This window comes from Crinia signifera, chromosome 5, assembly GCF_055691185.1.
Source record: "Crinia signifera chromosome 5, ASM5569118v1, whole genome shotgun sequence".
In the NCBI taxonomy this organism is placed as follows: Eukaryota; Metazoa; Chordata; class Amphibia; order Anura; family Myobatrachidae; genus Crinia; species Crinia signifera.
Window position 1 is genome coordinate 96138240 of NC_139221.1, and position 18346 is coordinate 96156585.

The 18346-nt window shown below is 41.2% G+C and overlaps 1 protein-coding gene across 2 annotated transcripts in view; it reads left to right on the forward strand.

Moving 5' to 3' along the window:
- Positions 1-18346, forward strand: part of DOK6 (docking protein 6) — a 508085-nt gene that overhangs the window by 150065 nt on the left and 339674 nt on the right. For both annotated transcript variants that reach the window (XM_083187715.1, XM_083187716.1), the window contains exon 2: positions 12737-12844. In XM_083187715.1, the coding sequence (XP_083043841.1) occupies positions 12737-12844 (108 nt within the window). The remainder of the gene's footprint in view (positions 1-12736; positions 12845-18346) is intronic.

Below are 18346 nucleotides of genomic sequence, written 5' to 3' on the forward strand. Positions count from 1 at the left end.
ATGTAAGCAATCATGTACAAATGGCCATTTAATGTATAAACACTCACATCTCGCAATCCTGGCCCTGATTTGCTGGAGCAAATCCGGCTGCCGACGCCTCAGGTCTGACCACCGCCGCTCCAGCTGAGTGATGGTCCGCCGCAGCTGTGTGCGGGTGTATATGCGCCGGCGGGCCACCGCATAGGCATTCCACTTCTGGCGGTTAGTGATAAATGGGCCCGCCCGCCCCAGCCTGGTCTCCATAACGGAGACCAGTGTTCTCAGCTCCGCAGCTGAAAACGGTGCTGCTCTGCCATAGGCCGCCATCTTAGCAATGGCACAATTCAAGCAATCATGTCCTGTCATTGGTTGATCAGAGTGATATTTGGTATTAACTTTATTGTTCATTTTGACAGTAACAGCGTGTATGCGCCACAATAGACGGCTAACCCATTGCATCGCAAACCCACACTTGCTGTACCTGTGCATAGTTGAGCAGACCATGCCATTACTTACTATCTCCTAAACAGACAGTGTAAAATAAGTTGGGAACCCATTCTATATAATCTATTACATTCACCAAACATGGGTATAAGCAACAGGTGAAATAGTCTGCATCACTAGCCACTTACACCTAACTCCACAAGGTACTAAACAGCTTTTTTATAGTGAAAGCTATGCAGCAGAAACATAGCAAATAGTGGCAGACCTTTTTCCAATATTAGGCCATGGTGGCATGTGTACACTTACCTTCTACTGGCCCACACTAGAGATGTGGAATGAAAAGTAGCTAGCATCAAGGCTGAATTTGGAGACCTTTCACATGTGATTTGGATGCTTGCACTGATTACTATTGCCTAAGTGGTGGACTGGATTTACATATGGAATGGGTATTGTTATTTGTACTCCATACCAAACAAGTGCTCAGTACAGATGTACATTCACATATACATTTCATGTCTGACCTCAGTTTTATTTGGTCATTGGTGTACAAATCTGCATTTACCTACTAATTCAGACTTACTAAGTTTGCCAGGTTTTTATAAAAAATTTGACCCCAGCTAGGGGCGTGGCCTATGCGCCGCACGGTCGACGCTGCCGTACGGAACGCGGCCGTATGGAACGCAGGGTGTCGCTGATGTACGCCAATTACAGAAATAGGATATAAAGGTGTGTTAGACAAATGCAATGTTGTTGCAAACATGGCTGGCTCAGATACAGAGGAAGACCAGGTGTTTCAGGACCTGTTTGGCAACATGGACTCCAGCACCACCTATGTCCCCATCAACCCAGACCAGCCATTGGGAGAACAGCAGCCAGATGGCCCATCTACATCAGGCCAATCGGCAGCTGGCCCATCTTTAGCCTCAACAGAATCATTGGGAACACAGCAGGTGGCTTCCCAACAGAGTAGCCTGCCCAGCACTTCGAGTACAGCGACAGGTGGCCGTGGCAGTGGCCGTGGCAGTGCCGGTGCCAGTGGCCGTGGCCATGGCCGAAATAGGGCAACAGAGGAACCAACCACCAGAAACATGGCATTCGAAGCGCAGGAGCATGCCATCCTGGTGCCCCGCGCACGGGATTGGATCGAGTGTCCACAGGACAGGCTGACACACACAAGGAGATGGAAGATCTGGGAGGACATAACGGCGGATATTAATGCGGTGGCTCCACAAGTTCGTGAGACGGAGCACGTTAAGAAGAGGCAAGTTCATGTGTGTTACATTTGAGCAGTACAAGACCAGTAATGTTTACATTAGATGTTAGATGGAGTAGGTCAATGGCCGGTCACGTTGCTCGGAGGCACAGACATGTTTGCCATTTCATTTAATTGATAGTTATTGTAGGGTGAGTGTGAGTGTATATTCTAAGGGTTGGTTTTCAAACTTAATTTAATGTAAGTTTGGTGTCATGAGGCACATGTCATCTGTTGCAGATTGCAATGGGTGCTACAGCAAACATGAGGAGTGACATGTATTAATATGTAAACTTTGATTGCAGGTGGCACGACTTCAAAACGAACCTCAAGAAGAAATTGACCCAGCGGTGGGAACACAGCCACACCTCTGGGGCTGGCCCCATGCCATCAAAGCTGAAGCTCACCCCCCTGGAAGAGATGGCAGAGTGCTGCATTGCAGTCGAGGAGGTCCGGGGGGTGAGCACCATGGACAGCAAGGCCCCAGCGGAAGTCATGGCTTCTTTGCTTGAAGGTAATTATTTGCCATGCCATAAGTAGCTGGTTCTAATTTTGCATGGAATGTGTTGTAATTGTAATGTTCTCTTTCACCAGCATCCCCACCGCTTGGTCAAGAATCTCTTGAGGAGGTTGAGGAGTCTGTGCCACCTGCCACCAGTACCCGGCCCGTGCAGCAGCAGCAGCCACTGACCGCGGCTGAATTTAGCAGCTGGGGGCAAGTGCTTGGCCATATTCAGCAGCAGGGAGAGTTGGCATCAGAGCGGGTGCGTAGGACCGAGGAGGTCTTGCAGGGTTTGGTCAGCAGCCACCAGAGTATTGCTGCTAGCCTGCAGGTGCTGGCTGATCAAGCCCTGTGCCAAAATGACCTCCTCCTCCACCATAATGAGCTTATGGTGGAGCTAGTTGCCAGCAATAGGGTCCTATTGTCAGCCGTTTCTGGTGCATTCCCACCATCAGCACTCCCTGCTGCCAGAGGGGGAAGACCATCCCCCCCCTCCCCACCATCTGACCGTGGCCGTGGCCGAAGAGCTGCTGCACGTGGAAAGGAGCCTGCCAGGGGCAAACGTGCCCGCAGATGAACTTGTGTCCGCATTAATCTCCACCCTTATGTCTTCCCAAATCTTTCATTGAGCTGTGTGTGTCAGCTTCCTGTGTCCAATTCCGTGCAGAGGGTCCCCACATTTGCCCTCGTTTCGAATGTCATGTTTGGTTCCCCTGTTGCCCTGTTTCGGCTACCATTACTGTGTGCTGTACTTGAAGTGTTGGTGCTATACTTTTGTTGTGAAGAAACCTGATGTGTTCCTAATGATTCTGCTGTGGCTATGTATGTCTACAATACATTTATTTATTATATATTATTTACTTTTATTCCTGCAATGGTACCTTTTAATTTGTGACGGTTTCTATTTTATTTTATAAGTTGATGTAATAAATGTTTATTTTTCCCCCCAAATGTGTGGTTTAATTGATACATGTAGAAGTGACATGTGTATTTGTATTATTAATATTAAGTTGTGTTCATTAGTTGCAGTGTAAAAGTGTGTGAAAAGTGCAGCATATATGTGTCCATTGAAGCTGCAATGGTTCCAATTGAAGCAGTGACAAGCGTGTAATTAACAAGTAATGAGTAAAGAAGGTGATTGTATTGTGTTCAGCTGACATTGGTTGAGGTGCGGCCGTCCTGATTAGGCGTTCCGATTGCCTAGCGCATGACCGAGTGGTGTCCGCAAAGCAATACTTGCTTATGGACACCGCATATTTCTTGCCTTTTTGTTCACGTGCATTCGGCGTGCTATCCGAATGCACGCCTACCAAAATAAGTGCACTCCCCCGTGTCCGCCCATGTTTTACGCCCAGTTTAGCCCACTTTGAAAGTACGCCCCTGTGTAGTTCCGAATGACGCCCATAATATGCCCATATTTGTGAGTGATTGCGGGGCACATTTCTGTACGGTATTAGTGAGAACAAGTACGTAGACCATGCGTGGCACATGCGCATAGCGTTCCCCACGCATGCGCAGACGGCTAAAAAACGCCATCCGAAAGTATTCGGAAATGTACGCACCGATCAGAATAAGGGCCATTGTTAACGACCCACAGGAGCATGCATTATTGACAATATAGTGGTATTATAACTGACAGAAGGGGCAAAATGAGTAATAGCATTAAAATATTGCTTAGTATGGGGCTTAATGTTGGTATGTGCCTCTGGACATTCAAAATGTAGCATTAGAACACTATATTCCAGAACCTCTTTAGGAATCTATTATTAACAATTCATATTGTATTGTAACTATTGATCTGAGATATGTTATTTTTATGTTTCTTTTATAGCAGCCGGTTGCAATAAATACTGTTAATATTTGTTACTTATGTATTAGCAGGGCACCCGGCTATGCTACGCTGTCAACGTACCTTAGGCTACGTTGTCAGCGTAGCCTATCTTGGGGCCCTGCTAATATGTGTCTTAATACTTACTGTGGGCTGGTGGGCGGCGGGGTTTGAGCAGCGGGCAGCGGAGTGGAGTGTGGGCGTAAGGGGGAGATTCCAGCAGCACTCGGCTTACTGTGGGCTGGTGGGCGGTGGGGCCTGAGCGGCGGGCGGTGGAGCAGAGACCGGCAGCACCCGCCGGGGGGGAGACATGTCCTGGGCTTTGGCGCGGTGCCATCAATGTACGTAACTGCTGCTGGTGGAGCATCACATGGTTTCCCTGCTCCCCCAGCGGCACTACGCTAATTGTGTACATTGCTGGCACAGGGGACTGACTGCTGGAGGAGGGGGACGCGGGGGCACTGACTGCCGGAGGATGGGGACGCCGGGGAGTGAGTGCCAGAGGAGGCACCGTCAGCAGGCGATGGACGAGGTGGCCGGCCCGACGTATAAAGTCCATTACACACAAACATACTAACAATTACACACACACTAACATAGTCACATCCCCACTATCCACGTCATACCCCCATTATCCACGTGGGCGTGGAGTTAATTTTATAAAGTGTGGCGAGCGCAGCGAGCCACCGTGCCCGATGCGTGATGAGCAGACGCGTATCTGCGTCCCCTCGCGGGGCTCACTGTACTCGCCACGCTTCGGGCTCGGTGGCTCGCTGCACTGGCCACACTTTATAGGATTATCTCCACGCTCACGTGGATAATGGGGGTATGATGTGGATAGTGGGGATATGAACCATTGTGTATTAGCACAGCTCCAGTTATGTAAATTACGTACTGTAGTTTATGTAAGTTACTTAGTTTACGTAGCCAGCATAGTGGTGTATTGGTATTCTCAATACACCACCACGCAAACTACATAATGGGCACCCTGCTAATACAAAAGTACCTAATATTTAAACATAATTTAATTTTTTTACAAGTTTTCACTTGTAAATTTAGTGCAGGATCTCTTGAGATGATTTTTTGCACAATATCCTGGTAGTTTATACTCCTGTATATTATGTTTATATATAAATATAAATATATATATATTCGATCACTAAAAGCTATTCATCAAATAATTAGCTCCTGATTTTGTTTATATTTTTCCCTCTTCCATAAAGTTTTCTCAAACCACAGATACTATCTCTTATTTCCTTTTCAGTGAAAGTACAGTTATCCTGAATTTATTTTTATAACCCTGATAATCCAGGTGCAGAGTGTCAGAATTGTATATGTAAGAGTTATGTACTGCCAGTACACAAAGCTAAGAAAACCAGGACACACATGAGCCCTACATTCATCTTTAGCTGAGTGTCACAACAAATTGCTTGCATTGTATCTCCATGGAGAGTTAAGAAATAATTGAATTGATTCAGACAATAATAATTTCCAAGTCTCATAAATGTTTGTTTGTATATTGTTTTTTATATGTTATAGTTGTACTTGTTTGCGTATATAATATATATCTTATTTTTTAATATATTTTCAAGTAACATATATGTATCGCAATGAACATAGCTCTTACTGTACATGAAGGATCATTTAGATCTTCTCTGTTGTCTATCTGTTGTCTGAGATTAGTCAACCCTGGCTGGAATTCAATTCCCATAACTGTTAAACTTATTGACCCATTTGTTTTCATTTCAGATATATTTCTATAAATACAGTATAGTCATACTTGCCTATTTTTTTTTCTCCTCTCTGGGAGAAGCCCATAGAGGAGACCCGACAGCAGCATGTCAGGGGGGCAGGACTGGCAGAGATCATCATTCCCCGCCCCCATGACAGTCAAACAATGTAATTCGCGGGTCCGTGAATTGGGGGAGGGCTAAAATCAAGCGAATGATGCGATTTGCGTCATTTTAGCCCCACCCCTCACTGCGGACAGTGAAAATCGGTAATTTTGTGCAGAAGGGGGGTACGGCGACTGCCTGGCCAATGCGGGAGGATTGCCCACCTTCCCGGGGGGCCACGAGGAGGACTCGATTTTCAGGAGCCTCCCCGCAATTCCAGGAGGGTAGGCAAGTCTGAGTATAGTCCTAGTATTAATATGTATTTCCCAGTGTTGTTGATCACAACTGAACTTTCTCAGCTTATAACTTAAATTCACATGTTGTCATTTAAGTAATCTTGCAAGTTACACGATACAGTAGATACTCACACATATGTTAAAATACAATAGGATACACTGTCCAGTGCTCATGATATATGCCCTATATTTCATGGGCAAATTAGCATAAGTGAGTAAGGAAAGCAGCTGTTTCTTATGCTTAATACACTAGGACCCACAGACTGCAGATGGCTGAGACCTTCAACCTGATCAGCTACTGCACATACCGGTTTTTACTATTTAAAGGTCCATACACACTGGGTGATTTTGAGCTGAAAGCAGCTCAATTTTGCCATTTGAGCTGCTTTCAGCTCAAAAGCCGCCCAGAGTGTATGGACCTCTGATGAGCGGTAAGTGCTGATCCACGCTCCCGCTTCACCGCCAGCTGCCGCCGCTCATTTTCTGGTATTACCAGGAGATGAGCAATGGGGTGGACAGCTTTCCATAGCATCCTTCTATGGAAAGCTGTCCACTCTGGGAAAATCACTGTCCATTCCGGGAAAATGTGTATGCACTGAGCAATTTTCAGCCAAGCAATTTTTTTCCATCATTGCTGTGCATACATGCTGAGCAAAAATGTCCAGTGTGTATGGACCTTTAGTACCTGCTACAGTATTACGCACTGTTTGATATCACTGCTGGTGAGCCTACATTACACAGTTTCCACTCTTTACCAATACATCCAGTGTCCTAGTTTCTGTGTGGCCAAACAGTCACTTTCATATCCACTGTGCACCTGTTTTAACCACCTTCTTGATATTCTATATACAGTATCGCAAAGTACCAACCTGGTCAATCAGTGAGATATAATCGCGAAGTACCAACCTGGTCAATCAGTGAGATATAAAATAATGGATATCACATTGGTTGATGGTAATATTATTTGTTGATTTTGTTGTATGTTTTTATTAAAAAAATATCAAATCTCAGTAAACAAATTAAAAGATGCTAAAAGCAGCAATTAAATGGGCTCTATTATACAGAGTACCAAAGCAATTTCCAAAACTGAGCTATCCATAGTCCTCCTGGTATAATTTTATTAAGCCTTTGAGTGTCAACATCTCTGTGAGAGATGTACAAAATATCTGCTAAAAATCCCAGTGTTACTCATAAATTTGAAAAAAAAAAAACTTTTTGTAAAAAAAAAAGATTATAATTCCTATATAAGGTAAACATTACAGATTATTATGATGAATAAAACTGTTTGCTTGCCAATTTTAACAAACTCCTTGGAACTCAGTGTTAAGGAAGCTTGCACTATGCATAAAAGTGTGGGCAAAATAAACGAAATAAATATTGTATAAGAATATGGTAGAAAATTTAGAAAGGAATGAATATATGTAAAGCAATTATTGTATCAGGTAGTATGTGTGATGAGTCATGATTGTATGGATTAAATTCAGGAGAGTTACATAATTGATCTGTGTAGGAGATGAAATTAAAGTACACCCATATTACTGATCCAAACATACTTACAAGATGTAGCCAACAATTGTAAATAAGCATCATCATAGAAAATTCATTATGAGCTTAAGGTATTAATTTGAAGCTTCCAAAGAATAAAATTCATTAACCATTTTGTGGCCTAAAGCTCTATATGGATAAATTGATAAGATTTCTGAATAAAGAACAAGACTTATCACTGGCCAAATTAAATTATAATCCTCTAGCAAAGACTTTGTCATTTGTCATAGTCTGCAGAAAGGTCAGTTATTATATTGAGATCATCATAGGTGTGCGCATTGGAGGTTCCAGGTGTGCCCAGGCAACCCCAAATATCAAACACACCCCCTTGCTGCCACTGTGCCTGGTCTGAAACCTACAGCAACAGCCAAGGGGTGCTCCTCTCCTCATCTTCCAGTGGAGGTGTCCAACCCACAGCGTGCCGCACTCACATTCTGTCATTGGCAACCCCTCCAAAAGGGTGCTTCCTTGGAGGAGACAGACACTAGAAGTTTGGCGGGATCTTTAGTGTCTGTCTCCTCCAAGGCAGCAGCCATTTTTGGAGGGGCCGCCAGAATGTTAATGCAGCCTGCTGTGGGTTGGATGCCACCACTGGATGCTGAGGAGAGGAGCTCTGCATCTTTTAGTAACACACTGGCAATGAGCATGCAAGTCCACTTGGTAACAAGCATGCAGCCCCTCCCATTGAAACAAGTCTATAACTCCCCTCTGGCCACAAGCATGTGACCCCGCCCCTGCTGGCAATGAGTATGTAACTTCCCCTAGTAATGAGCATGTACCTCCCATTAGCAATGAGCATGTGGCTCCCCCTAGCAAGAAACATGTAACTTCCACCCTGGCAATTCCCTGTGGTGACGAGAATACCCCCCCCCACCTGGCAAGAAGCATGTAACCCCTGGCAACGAGCATGTTGGTAAGCTTCACTTAATATGTAATAGGCATTACGGTGTGTAGTATAATGTGTGGTAGGTATTATGTTGTGTGGTATAATTTGTAATGGGCCTTACGGTGGGTGGCATTATGTGTAATGGGCATTGTAAATTTTTGCAGTGCAGCTTTGGCGCGCACTGTCCCTTTATCTGCTTTGTGTGGGGGTAATGATTCTTTCTAAAGCACATGTACATAAATAAGTCACCCATTTAGTTTGCATTAAAGCCCAGTAGGCATTGATAGAAATGCCCCTCCAATGGTGCACCACCTAGAAAAATGGGGTGTGCACGACTATGGAGATTATTTACATAGTTTAAAAAGCAAATCTATGTAAACAAGATATGATTTCATAGTCTAAAGTTTAAACCTGAAAGATAACAACAGGAAATACATAATTAAAAAGAGGGTACATTTTAATTATAAAAAGGACATTCATCCACGGTAATCAGAATTATTTTAAAATAAAATTACCACATGAAATAAAAACAAATATACAGTATAATACTGTAAATCAATTCAAAAAGAGCAGTAAGGTTTTTATGCCCTCAAATTGCATATTTCTGCACAGTTATATAATTAAAACATGTTTAGTAACTCTTTGTTTTTGTTTTTTTTACGGTTTTTTTTACACTATGGTTTATTACATCTTGTATTCATTTTTTCTGAACTTACATTAAGAAGGATTTGTAATAAATTCTATAAACTTGTTTCCTTGTTGTCCAGTATTGAATACTATTAATTTATCAATCAAGTGTGTGCCTGGAAGGATGGTCGTTCCAAAGGCTTTACTCTGATGCTAGAGTTTATATTTGAAATAGTGATGCTAAAATATATATTTAAGCAACATAAATGGAATAGTGCTGAATCTGCAGATTCAACAAAATATATGAAAAAATTCAACATCCTACCATGCCTGAAATTACATTTGTATGAAAGATTACATATGCAGCTATTTTTTTTATTTCCCCTATTCTTTTGTATATTTTGGTCTTCTAGTTTGTTTTTGTTTGTTCCTTTATGATCTCATTTATGATCTTACATACAGAAGCCCTGTGTTCCTATTATGGGAGGACAGTAGGGGGGGCACAGTGTGCATTATAGAAAAAATGAGTTTGCATGGGTACCTGCATGAAACCACATGTCATGGACAACAACCTCTTCACATTATTGTGGCAAATAGAAAAAAAATCATACACTACCCAAGTTATTTGGATGGATTGTATTTGAAATGTCAAGTTAATGTATTCTTTACTTGGCCATCCAATGTAGCAAGCTCAATCATGATGTGAGATTCCTGCTCACCCTTGTCTACATTAATGACCCAATTTATTTTCTAATGGTAAGCAGGTGTTGGGGGAAAAAAACAATAGCAAGTATACAAAACCTGAATGTGTTACAATGTTAGTAGATAATTCTTATCGTTGATCAGTACAACATGTATTACCTACTTTTCTTGTTCTGGCTGACTGGTTAGTTTGAATTGTACACTTTAGTGCAAAACTGAATCGACCTTTGTGAATGGATCTTGTGATATTTATCAAGTTTGAACGTGTAAGAGCCTGCATCGCTTATTAGAAATTATGGATGGTTCCAGATCTTACACATTTCTACAGAAACTTGACTTGGGGTTTAGAGTGTTCATACTATATAAATGTTAGGAGTGCATGCTGTTGGCAGAATAGTATGCTATTCAGAATATGCTTGACAATTCTCCTAGAAGATACGGGGAAGAATCTTAAACTTAGGGCAATGTCCCAACCTCTTGACTTGCCAGTCTCCCAGTATTACCCACTTTCTAAACTGAAATATGTGGCCAGGAGGTTGGATGATGCAATACATTGAATAATGTGACAATAGCCCCACCACCTTCTGTAAATTACTATGAATAGCTTTGAACACTTGTGGGTAGGGCAACAATTCCATGATGTCCATCCCTTACAGTAAAATTGAGGCTTTTAACAGTGGAAAGTTGGATTAAGGATGATGAAAATTGTATTATAATAATTATGAATTTTATCATTATAAATTATTTTATTTGGGGCTATTTTGAAAAATAGTTATATACATAGTTCCTATATTACTTTGTATAGAAATATTCAATTAAATATGAATTTGTTCCGTTAGCTAGGAGGTGACAAAGTGCAGTTTCATAGGAAAACATTGCTTGTCTTTTACTTGCAACTCTATGAGATACAACAGACAAGTTTTCCTGCCCTTCTGTACTATGGTTAATTGAATGTGCCCCTGACATTTTAAACAGATCTCAGTTCTGCAGTTATCATATACAGTGTATTTAGATCAGCTGTTTTTTTCTGCTTGTTGATAATAAACCTTTCTGTCCTGTCCTCAAAAATGCATACAGTAATCACAAACAGAAACACTTAAATATAACTATGGAGATAAATCTGAATTTTATTTGTTCATTCCGGCTTCATGCCAAAACTACTGGATGAATTTGGATTGTATTTTCACTATTGTATACTGTAGCTTAGTGACCTAGCGAAAAAAACTGAGGTATGTGTGAAATTAGGGAGAGGAGCAAGACCGGAATAACCAGACACTGTGCACACGATAGCCACGTACACACGGGGGGAGATATATTGCCCAGGAATATATTGCTTGCAATATATTCCTGAGCAATATATTGCCCAGTGTCTCCTTTGCATCAGAGACCAGAGATGGTCGCTGATGAAAAGGACCTCTGCTGGGGGAGCTGCAGAGGTCCTGCGACCAGCAATTACAATGGGGCAGAAAACGGGAGCGCGCACCCGGCGATTTATCGCTGGTGCGCACTCCAATCACTGGCAATATGGTCGCCTGTGACCATATTCCCAGCGATTATAGCCCCTATCGCCCCCGTGTGTACACAGCATAAAAGTTGGTGTTCTGACAACCATGTGAGGGAAGCTGCATTCCATTTTATAATCATTATAAATGTATTAATCTAAAATGGGGGAATTACATGCAGTAATCATTGCACACAATTGTCTATAAATCAGCTTTTCTATGATTTTTGTTTATATCAGGGGATCCAAAATGTTCTACCTTTACATGTTTGGTGGTTCTGGACCAAATGAAACTAATTATGATCTCTGGATGAGATAGGGATGTAGAAACCTGCACTCTGTACTAAGGTTGTGCTATGTCTTGTGCAAACAATGAAGTACACAATCTGGGTATACTGTGTCAAAGTTTTAAGATATTTTAATGGTCACAATGCCTATCGTAAACAGAATAACAATTATAGTGGTGCTCTCAGTGTCACAGGGGCACTTGGCTGGGTGCAATATAGCAAATACTATGGGCCTTATTCTAGTTCACTCTTTCTGACAAAATCCTTCTTAGATGGACAAAACCATGTGCACTGCAGGTGGGGCAGATGTTACTTGTGCAGAGAGAATTAGATTTCGGTGGGGTTTTACTTCAAAGTGAGATCTATATTGCAGTGTAAAAATAAAGCAGCTAGTATTTACCCTGCACAGAAACAAAATAACTCACCCAAATCTAATTCTCTCTGCACATTTTACATCTGCCCCCTGCAGTGCACATGGTTTTGTCCATCTAAGAAGGATTTTGTTAGAAAGAGTGAACTAGAATAAGGCCCTATGTCTGGATCACAGTATTGCAGGTATAGAATAAATAATAAAACATATACATACAGTAGGGAAAAAATGCAAAAAAAGAAATAATATATTTTGTGAGTGTCTCAATAAGATCCATCCACGGACAAATATTTTGACCTGGTACAACAGCACTATAAAAGTGTATTTTAATAAATCACTGTCAAACAAAGGTATTGGTCCTCAAATTTTAGGGACTGCCCAATCTCTGTTTTCAAAGTAATTTGAATGAATGTGGAGGCAGTATGTTGTTGAGTGTATTAGTGTTATTGGATACAATGACATAGTTGTCAACTATGTCACCTGTCATTTAAAGTGTGCTCATTACATTTAAGCACTTGCTGGAGATGTACAGCATTACACATAGTTAATGAAGTTGATTTATTCCAGGTTATTACCTTGTAAATATTGTGTATATTACTTTGCCAAATAAATTGATTCTCTTTGCATTACAGTATGTCTATTTGGAAGTTTATTCATATATATACTGTACTTTTGTTGTCAGATTTTTAGGCGCTGCTGGTTAGTTTTCAAGAAGGCTTCCAGTAAAGGTCCAAGACGACTAGAAAAATTTCCAGATGAAAAAGCAGCCTACTTTAGAACCTTTCATAAAGTAAGTGTTTATTTCCATAAACACCACAAAGTATATGATAAATATTCTTGTACTGCATATTTAAAAAAATTCTGACAAATGGTTTGCAAACTGAAAAAAAGTGGTTTACACACTCCCGCATCATTGCTGGCCCCACTCCTCATCTTCTGGTATTACCAGCAGATAAGCGACGGGGTGGGCGGCTTTCCATAGCTTCCTGCACCAGTGGGCATGCACTGAGCAATTTTCAGCCCAGCGAATTTCCCCATCATCGTTGTCAATATATGCTGGGCAAAATCGCCCAGTGTCTATGGACCTTAAGGGGGATATTCAAATTCAATCTCCCGCAGCCATCTCCCGATGGGGAGATAGCTGCGGGGCCCTATTCAATGCTTTCTTCTCTGAAAGCATTGAACGGGGATCTCGGCAGAGATCCCCTGTTCGACAGCCGTGATCCAACATTGAATACCCCCTAAGCCTTATACATAGAGTTCCCAACATAAGAAGTTTCAACTATATCCATAATTTTATATATTTGCAACCATATGACAGAATAAGTTGGGTTTTGTGGTATGACTAAGATTCTGGTTACATAGGTGTCTCAGTTTCCCAATATATATAGAGCTGCGGCACATTATTGTTGGGAGTGCTGAAGCACTATTTTATGATGTAGTAGGTACCAGGTTGCTTCAGCTACTAAAGTCCATGTTCGCGTCTGCTAATTCATGATCAGCAAGAAGCACAGCACTCCAGGAATAGTAGAGTTGTATTAGATGCAATTGATATGCTGATGATAAAAGACACGTTATGTTTTAACCAGTTGACACGATAGACTTGGTCTATATGCCATGTACAGTACCCAACTGCTGTACTCAATAACTTGCCAGCCTACAATCTCTATCACTTCATAAGGTCCTTGCCCATGTGCAAACAATTTGCCATTTATGGCCTGATTCAGACCTGATTCCTGGGTAGAGAGTTTTCGGAGCCCAGCAATCAGGTTAATGCTGCCCCACAGCACTAGTAATATCCTGCCCATGTGCACAGCTACAAATGCACACAGGGAAATCCATTTATAATCACTCATAATTTAATGGAATCCCCCTTGTTTGGAAGTGTCAAGTAAGTCTAGACTTCCCTTCCACAGGCCATGGAACACCTGCGTGTCCTGGGGGAACTCTCACCACCAAACAGTAGGAAGGTGTTTATCACCTTGTGTACAGACAGCAAAGGCTAGCCTTTACTTGTTCCGTTCGTAGAGATGGCTCGCACATGTGTCATGTGCATGCGTCATCCAATAACACACAGCCGCACATGCAGCCACACACACAGCCACACATACAGGTATGAATTAGTGTGGGTACTAAGATAAATGCCTTGTCATTTGAATTAAAGCTGTGTATTGAGGCTCAGGTGTAGTAAGTCCTCTTGTGCAGCCCCTTAAAGTATTATTTTTACTTACAGACTTGGAATTATAGTAAGCCTGTGCAAGCTTGGCAGTATCTCTTGCCTGCCAGTCAGATCCACAGCCAGTAGAACCTCTGATTACCAATAACAAATGAACATGTACCTGTGACACCAATAGCTGATCAACTATTTTCTCTTGTACCACTGCTACCCTATGGAGCAGGTCTTTTTCTATTATAAAGTATGGTTCTCTCTCAGTCTTCTATACTCCATTCACTCATAATATATCTGTAAATATACTCCAATGCACAAACATTCAATTGGTTCCAAGAAAGTGTTACAGTTCTGGACAGAGGAAACCAGCTGCCAATGTGCTTGCTTCTTCCCATCCTTCATTGACCAAGGCTTCTTCCTCTCATCTTCTGAAATGCGTGACACAGGTCTGATTCAGCCAAAGCCTTGTAATCAGGTTCAATTGTTGCTGCTTCTAAATGATTATTCCCAGGTGTGAGTAGCAGGCTAGTGTAAGGTCAAACATCCAGCTGATGATTTAATTGCCAGCATGTCTGGACCGATTTGGACAAGTATAACTTCCAGAAAAAAAAAGGAACATCTTGCCCCAGAATAAAAGGGGAATTTCAGTGCTGGTGGTTTTGCTGCTACCACTTCCACCTTTTGTCCTTTCACAGTCACAGTCATATTTATCAGTGACTCCCTGGATGCATTGGACTGTCAGACCTTCTGAAACTAAAGCGCTGTACACAAGGTGACTTCACTGTCAAATCAATTAATGAAAACACAACCTCTTGCATTATCAGGACAGTCACCCAGAACAGCAGTGGGCTACACTATCCAAATAGACCAGCTGTGGTTCACCCATCTAATAAGGAAACATATTTGAAAACAATTCCTCTATTGGCCATTTAGACTAAGTTGCTTTCATCCTTGCAATTACTTTACTTACAATGCCTTAACCATTAAACATATATAACAGCACTGGACTCCTTTTCATACTATTTGTTATCCAAAAAGAAAAAATATTTAAATCATGTTTACTAATAGAAAAATTATATTGTTTTTCTGTTTTTTTCTGTTGATAATTGATTTATGTGAAAAATATTTTCCCCCAAAGTAATCTTGTTAGATTTCAATTAAAATGGCACAATGTTATATATTCCAAATTGCTCCCATTTGAACCTAGGGTGGGTTGCTAATATGAGATAACAAAAACATCACAACAAGGAAAATAAAAGTGTTTGACAAACTGCTTGAATTTGCCTAAGCTGTAAGTACCATGGCTTACTGTATGAAAATGCACGCTGAGCTTTTCATAAACTATAAGCAACAATATCCATATGGTTTCCTAATTTAGCATGTTCTGGTTTGCTTTTGTATACAGATGGATCTAAGCTAGAACAGGGAATAGTATGCTCAGGTGATATATTCACATGAAACTACTTAATCACACACAAGTCTGATATCTTCTAAATAATACTGTTGATTTAATATATATTATTTAACTTAAAACTTAGCATTAAGAAACAAAGACATACTGGGGGAAATTTACTAAGATGTGAATTCTACTTCACATGTGATTTTGCTATGGGCAACCAATCAGATCCTGTCTACTATCTTCTAGAGGGTGCTAAATAAATAAGAAGTAGATTCTGATTGGTTGCCCATAACAACATCACATGTGAAGTAGAATTCACATCTTAGTAAATTTCCCCCACTGTATGATGATAAAATGTGTCAATATATTTGTAATATTATTTACTAAGTTTCTTATATAGTGCTGCATATTTTAATTCATTGATTATTTAACATTAAAATTGTTATTTTTATAAATACCAGTGTTTTAGCACTGTTACCTATTGTCTTATTCTGATTTCCAATTAAGATGATTCAAAATCCAATGATGGTTAAAAGAATAAGAGGTACTGCTTTACCAGATCAGAACTGTCAAAACTAAAAGTGGATTCATAAATAGGACCAGATTTGATACATTCAAGGATACTAAAAGAGCTTAAAGGTAGCATCATTAATAGCATTATACAACCAGTCACTATATACACGAGTAATTCCAGAGAAATGTAAAAGAGCGAGAGTGTACCACTACACAAAAGTGGAAGCAAGGAAGATGCAAGCATCTACCAACTAGTAATCCTTACATTAGTATAAGGTAGTAGTTAAGGGGGATGGATGTAGATATTGCTTACCTAGACTTTAGTATGGCTTTTGACACTGTCCCACATCACTGACAGCTAAATAAACTAAAAAGCATGGGATTGAATACAAAGATGGTTGTTTGGATAAGATCTTGGTTGCATGATAGAGAACAGAGTTATAGTACATGGAGTGCATTCACAAGAGGGAAATGTTTCCAGTGGAGTCGTCAGGGATCTGTATTGGACTAGTGCTTTTTAATATCTTTATTGGTGACATTGCAATTGGTATTGAAAGGAAAGTATGCCTTTTTGCAGGTGACACAAAAGTATGAAACAGGTAGACACTTCAGGAGAGGTAAAACAAATAATTTATGTTCTAGGTAGACTAGAGGAAAGGTCAGGAGCATGCAAATTACACTTTATTGGCAAAAAAATCATGATCCTGCACTTGGGTCTCAAAAATTCACAGGATAAATATAGTATTATTGGCACTACTGTATATTGGAAAAGAGAAGGAACAGAGAAGGAACAGATCTAGGAGTCACTAATTTAGGTGACTGAAAAGGCAGGTAAGCAATGTAAAAAAAAGCATGAAGAAGACTAGTAAGATGCTTGTTGTATAGGGAGAAGAATCAGCAGAAAGAAGAAAGAAGTAATCATGCCACTGTATTGGTCTTTCTTACAACCTCATCAAGAATACTGGTGGCCATATCTCCAGAAACCTATAAACACATTAGAGATGGTACAAAGAAGGACATCTAAAATACTACATAGCCTACTGTACATCACACAACTTACCCAGAGAGACTAAAAAATGCAATATCTATAGTTTGAAGCAGGGAAAGGAAAGGGGGATATGATGGAAACTTGAATATATATGAGGGATTTTTGCAAGGTCCAGAAGGGAAACATTCTTCAAATTAAGAGAAGTATTAGAACACAAGGACATATGCTGAAACTGAAGGGAGGGAAATTTGAAGAACAATGACTTCCCAGAAAGGGTAGTGGACAAGTGGAATAGCCAGAAGTAAGGATGCCAATCCCAGGCCATTTTATCTGGATTCAGAATTGAAAAACATTCATCCCCGGAATTGAGTTAATGGCCAAAATGACAGGCAGCATCACCCTCTACCCTATCTCTTTTCTATCCCTCCCACCCCCTCAGTCCTTTTCACTCTCTCCCCCTTCCCCATACCAGCCTGTATTAGTTGCTCCCTGTATGCGGTAGGCGGGCGGGCAGTCAGTCACCTCAGTGGGCAGGCAGTCATCCAGGTGAACCAGCGGGCATCAACTCAACTCTGTGGGTGACTCAACTGGTGGGTGGGCATCAAGGTGACTAGGCTGGTGGGCATGAATACAGTGTGGAGACTCTTTAGCTGTGCAGCAGCTGAGGTGCAGGGGCATCTGGGCAGTCTGCTGATAAGCGCTGCCCGGCATTCATGCTGCATGCAGCAATCCTGAACTCCCAGGATTGGAAGGTCCAAATTTTAATTATTTTAGGATAACTTCCTGGGATCGCGCCGATCCCGGGATTGGCCACCTTAGCCAGAAGACAGAGGATGCAGAGGCTAAGATAGTAGAGCTATTTAAACATGCATGGAATAGACATATATATAGGCCAAATGGTTCTTATGTGCCATAACATTATATATTTCTATGTTGTGATGCTGCATTAAGCCTGAAGCCTGACTTTTTAGGTGGTCAATAGCATGAGCTTGGAGAAATAGTTAGATCTTGGGGGGAACACTTCCACTTCTAAAAAACACGCACCTTAGTAAATAGCTCACAGACTTAGTAGTAGATCACAGAATCAATCTTAAGTCATAGTAAAGTCTTATGCAGTGTGTATACCATCACAAACATTGGTCCATTCATGCCCAGTAAGGGTTTCCTAGACTTTTTCCATCTGTACAATAGCAAATTATAACTACACTGTGCAAACGCCAAC